This window comes from Haplochromis burtoni, unplaced genomic scaffold (assembly GCF_018398535.1).
Source record: "Haplochromis burtoni strain Fernald_Lab_line unplaced genomic scaffold, NCSU_Asbu1 Contig_5, whole genome shotgun sequence".
Taxonomy (NCBI): Eukaryota; Metazoa; Chordata; class Actinopteri; order Cichliformes; family Cichlidae; genus Haplochromis; species Haplochromis burtoni.
Window position 1 is genome coordinate 3,122,136 of NW_024582366.1, and position 9,494 is coordinate 3,131,629.

Sequence of the window (9,494 nt, forward strand, 5' to 3'; positions counted from 1 at the left end):
GGACAGATGTTGCTAATCCCGTTCTTATTGGGTCGGATTGAGTTATGTTGTCCTGTGGTCAGGACACACAGCCTGTGAAGCCAAACTCTGCGAGCAGCCTTTGAGCCGTGCCTTGTTGTGCGCTGCGTGTTCGAATGGCATACCAGAGGTTTAGGTTTCATTCAGCCCCACACCTGCTGCAGCGACTTGTCAGCGTGCACCTCGACAGGCCCCCTTTAATGCCTCCATTAGGTGTTGTAATCTCCCCCTAACGCCCTGCCATTTTGCCCGAGTGTGTTAACGGAGTATCAAAGGCCGGGGATTTTTTCCTTCGTTTTTTTTCCCTGCCACCTGCCAGCGGTAAATGTGTGGGAAGGTGAAAAAAGGTGGAGGTGACATGACTGTGCAGCGCTTGCTGGTTTTCAAGACATTTGGGTGGTGTGTGCGTCTCACAGCCAAGCTTTTCTGGCTGTCAGTCAGTTTTTCTCAGTTCTGCCTACCTGTGTGTGTGTGTGTCTGTGTTTTTTTTTTAGGTTATTTTTGTAATCCAGGACTTCTCAGCTTTGCCAGTTTTCAGTTTTGTAGGACATAAGTGTGGGCGTGCCTTCATCTCTCCCAACAACTGTTTCTCTTCCCATCAATCAAGGAAAGGATACCTAAGCAGCCATGCTCCCTTCAAAGGGGGGGCTGCACACAAGCGCCTGAGTGTGATATTTAGTTTCACTGCAAATCACGCACGCAGTTATCACTTTTGTACTGATGTGAAATGGACACTTTGGTCACTGTTGCTCCGGGGTCCAAGCCTCAGTGATTTATCTTCTTTAAAAGTCTTTTAAAAGCTGTGTTTTCTGCGGCCTGCCTCGTAGGAAAACAATCGACAATGGTTCGTCTCTGGATCTCTTTGCCGCTGACTGATCAATATAGTGCACTGCTAGTTTGTTTTTCAGAGCTCATGTTTGAGTTTGTGCTTGGGGGAGATCCAGACAGATTAACAAGGGTGACAGAGAAGCTGCGCAGCCAGCCAGCCGGGCCTGGAGGTACAGCTGGCATCGCAAGCCACGGCTTCCTTTTCTCTCGCGCTGGCCCGCAGACTTCCTTCCACCACTGTTTAATCAGCGATTTAGTCCGCTTTAGACTGCTCGCTCATCTCGTGTGACAGTACACGTTGGGTGGAAGGATTGCTCGTCTTACGCAGTCTCAGGACAATAGGAGTTTAATCACGAAAAGAAGTGAGTGACTATTTCTTCAGTAGACCCCCATTGATGTGAAATGTTGTTGTTACGGTGTCTCTCTTCATGTCTGCCCTGAAGGTACATAGTATTTTTTTTTGTAAAAAGGGGAGGGGGAGCGAGAGCTTTGATGTGGTCCGTGCTAACCGGGAATGGGTACGCAAGCAGTCATCATGATGTGCGAAGGAGGCCTGCCTTGAGGTTTTGCTGTCACTGTCAGAGGGGACCATCTGGTGTATTGGTGGAGAATGTGTTGAAGTGTCTAACTGTAGAGGTATATCACAGGAATGAGAGCAGATTTATTAAACCCCCACCTCATCCTGGTTCTGTTTACTGACATTTTAGTGTTTTCTTAACTGCAAAAGCTGCAGAAATCAAATTCTCAGTTTTTAAAGAAAATTGGCTGATGCACAGGAAATCACAGTAAAGTTCTGCAAGCAAATAAAAGCTCAGTATTTGTCCACATAGTTATAGTTTTTGTATATGTAACAGAGAAAGACAAATCAGATAACTTGTATTACTCAACAAAAGCTGAATTCATTAGCTGCTACTTTTTTTTTTAACAGTAATGCAGTACGTTATTTAATTACTCGTCACACAACTCATTAATTACTGTTATGTTCCTCACATGTACGATGATCTGAAAGCCAAAGTGGCATAATTACCAGTTCACTGTATAAATCTCAGGTCACATCTCCACACGCCAACACAAATCCCCATCCTAATGAGGACACGTACGTACTTTCTCTTAGTATTTAAGTATGAACACAAAGCCAGTAACACAACGCAAAGATGAACACATTCACAGAGAGACTTCAAAGCAATCTTCACAGTGATTCTACCTTAGAAACATGAACAGGTAGAAACGGAGGCTTAAAGTCCAGATTGGTCATCACTGCCTTTGTTATGTTAAGTTCAGGCTCTGGCTGCTGGGCTGGTGTCAGCATACAGTCAGCTTTAGCATCAGTGTTGGTTCTTGGGTCACTCTGTGTTAGCTTGCTGTCTGTGCAGATGGTTGCAAAGTTTGTGTTAGCAGTAATAATGTGGTTGTTTCTGTCCTGGATGCAGTTTGAACTTCATTGTTGTTCTCTTGTAAAAATAATGTACAAAACTTTAAGTGGGGTTTTTTCTCTGCGGCAGGCAAATCACAATAAATAAATATTATAACATCGTCATGAACTGAAATCAGCTCATGTTGTTTTTTACATTCTATTTATTTGCTTTCTGTCTGCCTGACATGCTGATAACTGAAGAACTACTCGACACAAGTAACAACATAATTGTAACTTTAACCTCCTAGGACCTGCGTCCATATGTGGACGTCACATTTTGGGTTATTTAGACCAAAATACTGAATTTTGCTCTACAAGGGCCTGATATCCACTTACGAGGACATTATACTGCTACTGTTCTATCAAAATTTTAAACTAATATCCTCATATGTGGCTCTTATTTTTCTTAAAAATAAGGTAAAAAAAAGAAAGAAATTCTGGTAATTCTTTGTTTTTACTTTCATTGGGACCCAATGTGACCAAATATCAAAGAGAAATTAAAAATGCATGCCGTGGAAGAGTTCAGGTCTTAGGAGGTCAATGTAATTACTCGATTTCGTACAGTAACATGTTACTTTACTGTGTTATTAACCTCCTAAGACCTGAACTCTTTCATGGCATGCATTTTTAATTTTTCTTTGCTATTTGGGCTGATTGGGACCTGATGAATGTAAAAACAAAGAATTAGGTGATTTTCTTTTTTTTTTTCTTTTCTTTTTACCTGATTTTTGTTTCTGAGAAAAATAAGATCTACGTAGGAGGACATTTGCTTCAAGTTTCAATAGAACAGTGGCAGTATAACATCCTCATCAGTGGATATCAGGCCCTTGAAGAAATTTTTTTTAATTATTTTGGTCTAGACAACCCAAAGTGTAATGTCCACATACGTGGACGCCAGGTCCTCGGAGATTAAAAAGTATGACATGTTCCCAGTAATATATTAACTTTACCTCTGTGGTTTCTTTTATTAGTGGAGGACAAACTATTTTAAAGTTACTGAAGTTATTGCCAGCTAATTTTGTGTTTGCTGACGATTCTGTTCTCTTAACAAACCCACCGTTTGTTTCTCTGCAGAGAAAGTTCGTGAGATCCAGGAGAAACTTGAAGCCTTCATAGAAGCTCTTCACAAGGAGAAATAGATGAACCAGGTATTTGTCTCTGTAACTGTCAGCTCCTAACCAAACTGATGCCCTGTTCACTAAACGCAGCCCGTCTTATATTCTTGTTGTTATCAGAGCTCTTGAAAATAAAGTTTGGATCACAACAGAGAAATGCACTGAGCAAAGACGACTCATCTGTAAATGACTGTCTTCTCCCCAAACACTCACCACACACATCATACCCACCCCTCCACCCCGCGGACACCTATGGAGAGACGGACCTGCACAGAGCGATAAGATGAAGGAACAGTTTTCAGGCTTTCTCTGCGATTTTCTTGTAACTTTTTCTTGGGGTGACCAGAGGGACTTCTGTACAGGAGCCCAAACCTAATAAGAAGCTTGCAGAGTCCTGACAGACGTCTGACCGCTTGTTTTCAATAAATGAGTAAATTGTGTACATGTTTATCTCCAACTTTCTTATTTCTTTTCCACTTTACGTTATGTCCTGGTTTTTTTGTGTATATGTAATTATGCAGGTGTGTATTCACTGATCTGTGTACAGAGAGACCCTATTGCCATTGGCTCCTTTTGTCTCACCTGGTGCTCCTAAAACATGCCAAGTTAGTAGGCTGGTAGGCACAGAACAAGTCTTGGTTTAGTTTGGTTGCACTTCCAACTTAAAGCACTTACTGTTGTCTCTCTGTGCTGCGAGGGGATTCTCCATGCAGGCTATATGTTCCCCTAAATTAGGTGTTCCTTCTGCAACCTGCAGAACATAGTCAATTAATACTGCATACTACTTCTTTGCAGGATTAAGAGAATATGATATACAATATACAATACAACACTTTGATTTTATTTCTTATTATTTGGTTCTTTTGAAGTTTAATTAGCAAAAATTAAGTATTTGCATACAATTACCTGATTTAGCTCCAAGCTCAAATGTCTGAGTCCATGCAGATCTGTCTGTGGCGTTTCTTGGTTTGTGCAATACAAAAACAAGTATTTAGAATACTTAAGCATAATGTAAACACCTTACTAAAAAGACCTCTGCAGTTTGCTTGAGGCGCTTTCAGTAAACAAACACAACAGGTTACATAACCTTTGAAAGATCAGAGCTGATATCATCTGTCAGTTATTGCACATTTCTGTGGACTCGTCTAGTCCATCCCGGTCCAGTGTCCAGTCACTCAGGGTGGGTTTGGTTCCAACCTACACCAGGTTTCATGTTCTTTCGTGGTAATGTTTGTGTATGCAGCACAGGCACGATTGTCCCCTCTTTTTGCGCGATCAAATGCTTAAGCTACAACAGCATAAAGAAGAAAAGAGGAAGGGAAGATTTTAAATGCTTTGGTCAAATCACAGATTCTCCCATCAGCCACTCGTTTCCAGTCTTTTTGCTCTTTCCTCGTTCTTATCTTCAGCCCCTCTTATCTTGCACCTCCATCACCCACGTAGACATCTGCTCATTCTACCAAGCTGGGAAAACTGTTTATATTTGCCTGAAGGGGGGGTGGTGAGACCGTGTTAGTTCCTCTTCCTTCCTTCCTATCTGTACATGGGGAAAAGATAAAATATAAAACTTAATGGGCAGTCGTGGAGCTACTATCTTGTACAGCACCTGAACGCAGAACTGTGTAACAGAGTTGTTGAGTTGGTTCAAAAACGTGTTTTATGTTGTAGAAAATAATGTTTGCATGGTGTATCCCATCCGCTGTGCTTTATTTATTAAATTGTGTTTAAAAGTACAAATTGAAAATAAAATTGACAAATAAAGAAATCATTATTTCGTTTGTTTGGTTGTTTCGTGACATGTCAGCGTTAAACCGATGTTTGCAGCACTGGAAGCTTTTTGCAGTTTTGCCTGCTGGTTCATGCTAGTGGCCTCTAATAATGCTACTCAGGTGAGTCTACACTGACATAACAGTTTTATATTCAGGATCCAAAACATGACTAATTATACTATCGTGACCCTCTGATTTATTTAAGGTACCATCATGAAGATGATTGTTTTTTCTGGGTGACTCGTGATAGCTTTGTGCTGCTATGATTTTCTGAATTACATGAAAAAAACTTTAATAGGTTGTTTTAATGTTAATAGACTAATGGGTAAACTAAAATTGTGCAGTCTACCTGTTTGCATGTGAACATTATCACCGTGAGCTTATTAGCTTGCAGTTTAATCCACAGAGCAGCTGTTCTGGCCATCCAGCAGTGGAGGGGGTATTGTATTAACCAGCACTTCAGCGTCCTACAAACTGCTATTCTAATTTAAGTAATCATTCATTTCCTTGGTCACAGAGAAATAAAGTAAATTCTTAGAATCACTAGAACCTCTTGTCATCTCATTCGGCTGTTTTGCTCTTAATAAATTTTCCCAATGAGTTTAAGGCAGAATTCTTTATGATTCTCTTATAATGCCTCCAGTACACTAACTGTACGTAGTTTCCTTCCATTCTTGTCAGTCTTTAGGTGCACCTATATAACTGCACATTCATAAAAATATCTATTTAGCCAATCACATGACAAACTCTAGACATGATTAACTGGAATAACCACTTGTTACAGCCAAAGTATGCAGAAAGGCATCTGTCAGTGCACAGTATGGCAAACCTTGATGCAGATGTGCTACACAGCAGGCTTCACTCCTGTCAGCTAACAACAGGAAACTGAGGCTACAATTAACACAGAGCCACCAACACCAGGGAAAAGAAGAAAAAATGCTGCCTGTTCTTCTGAGTCTGATTTCCTACTGCAACATTCAGATGGCAGAATTAAGCATAAAAACAACATGAAAGCAGGATAACCACCATGTTACAAAACTGAGTTTACTGTACTCGGATGGCCTCCACAGTCACCATGTGATGGACCGAGCAGTGAAGGAAAGTCAGGCACAGGTTAAAGTCTTTTTGTTTAACCCAAACACAAACGTGGTTAAATTATGCAGAGAAATCTACATCTTGGGCCCATAGAAGAGGTCAAAGTAACAGAACTCTACTCAAAAGCTGATGACACCCAATAATACAAACTCAAACAAGCAGACCTGCCTAAAGAGACAAAGGGGAAATAAATGGTGGCTGATCAGCAGACAGATATTACCACTGTATGGCTGTAGCTGCAGCCATCACACACCAGTAGAGCATGTTTGGAGTGAGGTACAACAGGAGCATCTCATGAAAGATGTCCAACAAAGCAGCAGCAGCTGTGTGATGCTATCATGTCAACATGGGCCAAAATATCTGAGAAATGTTTCCAGCATCTTGTTGCACCATGAAGAATGAAGGCAGGTAAAGGAGATCTAGTCCAGTACCAGCAAGGTGTACGTAATAAAATATTAAGAGTCGAGACTCCATCTGTCTGAACCTTCAGTGTTTGTCTGCTCTGTAACATGAACCGTATATAAAAGACAGATGTTTTTTTTATTTACGTTCTCAGTAAATGCTTTACTGATAATTTTGTGGTCTCAATCACTAGTTTCATTCATTATTGAATGAAAATTAAATGAAATGAATAAACAGCCTACTTGTGGCTGACAGGTGAATATCATATAGACATACAAATCTGCCCCACGCTCATCACATCTGGTTTAAAAGCACACTCGTGGCAATAGTAAAAATACTCAGCCTGAAGTTTGAAGACAGAACAAATCGGGGGTGACGTCAAGCTTGCTACTTCCCTGTTTGATGAAGCGTCTATGTGTTCTATGTATGGATTTATCATGTTGTGTACTTTTATCATAAAGCTGGCTGCTGCTGTTTGGAGTGAAGCCCCTGGCCCGGGTTTGAACAAACTCTGCAGGCTGCTATCTTATCCCAGATCAGACTGAAACTCACTGTAGCCCGAGGCAGCAGGGAGAGGCTCTGCCTGATTAATAAGTCAGAGTCCAGAGGTCCTCCACTTCTGGGCATTTTCTCTTCTTTCACAAGAGCCTGGTTGTTATTGCATCCTTGCATTACTCAAAGGGCATCAGCCTCTGAACCATCACCTGAGGCTTTACACATGAAAATGCTTCTTTCTGTCCTACTATTATATCCCGCTGTTTTCTTAAAAACAAAGTGAAAAAAAAGAAAAAAGCCTAATGACTCTAGCAGTCATGAAAAGAAAGGGGGAAAAGTCAACCTTCAGCAGAAGGCCTTTGTGCTATCAGATAGCCATGTTCAGGGAGCGAGGGAGGCCGGCCTGGACACACTATAACCCATTAGCATCTGCAAAGACCGTCACGTTGACTAATAGCCAGGCGCCACAACAGCACAGTGACGCGGTTTGTGTTTTCTCTCAATCCCCTTTATGCTGCTGACACAAAAGCAGTCAGGCCAGACCTGTCAAATGTGCCACAGCAGTGGACCTGCACAAAGCTTCATTTCTAGTCTTTCTGGAGAAAAAGAAAAGCCCAATCTTGTTGCTTCATTTTTTTTAAATCCACCATCTAATCATACAGACACGTTCAGGGCCTTTTCACTGGGGGTGTGGTGGCTCGGCAGATGATGAAAACCTTGAATGAGTCCAAGAAAAGGGTAACAAGTTGTGGGGATGGGCGTTTTTTGGCAGTAGCAGCAGTGTTAGCATTTGTTCGCCTTCTTGTTGGCAGCACCCACTTTGTTCTCGCCTTTCTGTCTCCTCTCTTATCGGCTTGCTGGTTGACTCAGAGGGAGAGGCAGAAATTCAGAATTTATTGTACATGTCTGCTGATTTAAAACATCCTCTGGTGGATGAGGGTTAAAGACATCCACTCTTGTGCTTGCTCAATGAATTTTTCTTTATTGATTTTGTGCAAGGCAAAGTCAGAGGACTTTCAATTATTACATCCATAACGGTGGAGTCACAGTCTCCCAGTAAAAACAGCTCTTCATGTTTCTGCCGGTATGTTGTTGTAGTCGTGTTGCAAAATGAATTTGTAACCAGTCAGATGGCATGATGAGGATTATTCGTTACTTTTATTTGGCATATTTAATGCTTTGTTTTTAAAGATTATTCTAGTGTTTATGCTAATTATTTCACCTCTTGTTTGGTGAAAATACCAAGACCTAAAGAATCGGTTATTTGTTGATATCATGTAAATAATTGAATGACAATAAATCTGAGTCGGATTTTTTTTCTTTATCTTTGTCAAATATAAAAATGTGGTGATTTGAAGCATCTGGGTGTGATAAATATGCAAAAAAATAAGAAATGATGAAAGGGGCAAATCCTGCTTTTATAGCACCTAACATCTGAACACATCAATAACAGTCAGTAAAATGCTAAAATTACAGTATATTTTAAAGAAATGGCAATTTATTCCACAGACCATAGGAAATATACTACAAGAAACACTGTGTTAGTCTCGCTGCATGACGGGCTACTTGTAAAATTTAAGGGGACACTATTAATACATAAAAGACACTGATTTGGCTGATGGGAGGCACTTATCAGTCCCTCAGTGGAAACAGTGGATGTAAATCTAACACTTTGTGCCCCAGGAGACAAACGGCCACTGTTGAGTCACTGCTGATGAATCTTATCAGAAGCTTGTTGAAGCAACAGGCTTCCTCCTCTGATTTAACCAACAAACCTTCTACTGTCCCCGGGGCCCGCTGCTTTCTGCCCTGCAGAGAATAGCGTCACAATTGGCCTTTGTGTTCATTATGTTGAAGCCATCTTCCCATTGCTCTGTGGGGTCCATTCCAGAGCTGAATTAGGCCCATGGGGATTTTAGCCAAGTCATAGAGGTCACTGACCTTCCCTGTCACAACCCAGGCTCACACACATAGATGCAGCCGGTTCCTGCTCTGTGCCAGTTATAAATTATTGCAGCGCTCTGTGCTTATATTGAGCTCACGAAGGGTGACCGTGTGAATCCCGTGGTGGTCCTGTATCTGTGAGCGTGTGTGTGTCCACGGGAGTGGCGCTGCAGAGGTCCGCCGCATGTTCTCACCATTCATGTCTGACATCCCGCCCGAAAGAATCCATGAAATGACCTCATCGTCTCACAGCGCAGGACGTCATAAATGAATCAGGTCATTGTCGAGGGGAACCGGTCCCCATGAATAAATCCCCACAGGCCGACCTGTATTTTCCTACCAACCCACACGCAGGCTCAGCTGTGTGAGAGAAACAAACATACCCCAAACCGTAACATGAAGTATCACATCAAA

General features: G+C 41.6%; 1 protein-coding gene across 5 annotated transcripts in view; it reads left to right on the forward strand.

The window, feature by feature from the left end:
- Positions 1-5,143, forward strand: part of opa1 (OPA1 mitochondrial dynamin like GTPase) — a 40,476-nt gene extending 35,333 nt beyond the window's left edge. For all 5 annotated transcript variants that reach the window (XM_005920967.2, XM_014333192.2, XM_014333191.2 and 2 more), the window contains 2 exons: positions 3,335-3,408; positions 3,496-5,143. In XM_005920967.2, coding sequence (XP_005921029.1) covers positions 3,335-3,399 — 65 coding nt within the window. In that variant the 3' untranslated portion in view covers positions 3,400-3,408; positions 3,496-5,143. The remainder of the gene's footprint in view (positions 1-3,334; positions 3,409-3,495) is intronic.
- Positions 5,144-9,494: the final 4,351 nt, after the last annotated feature.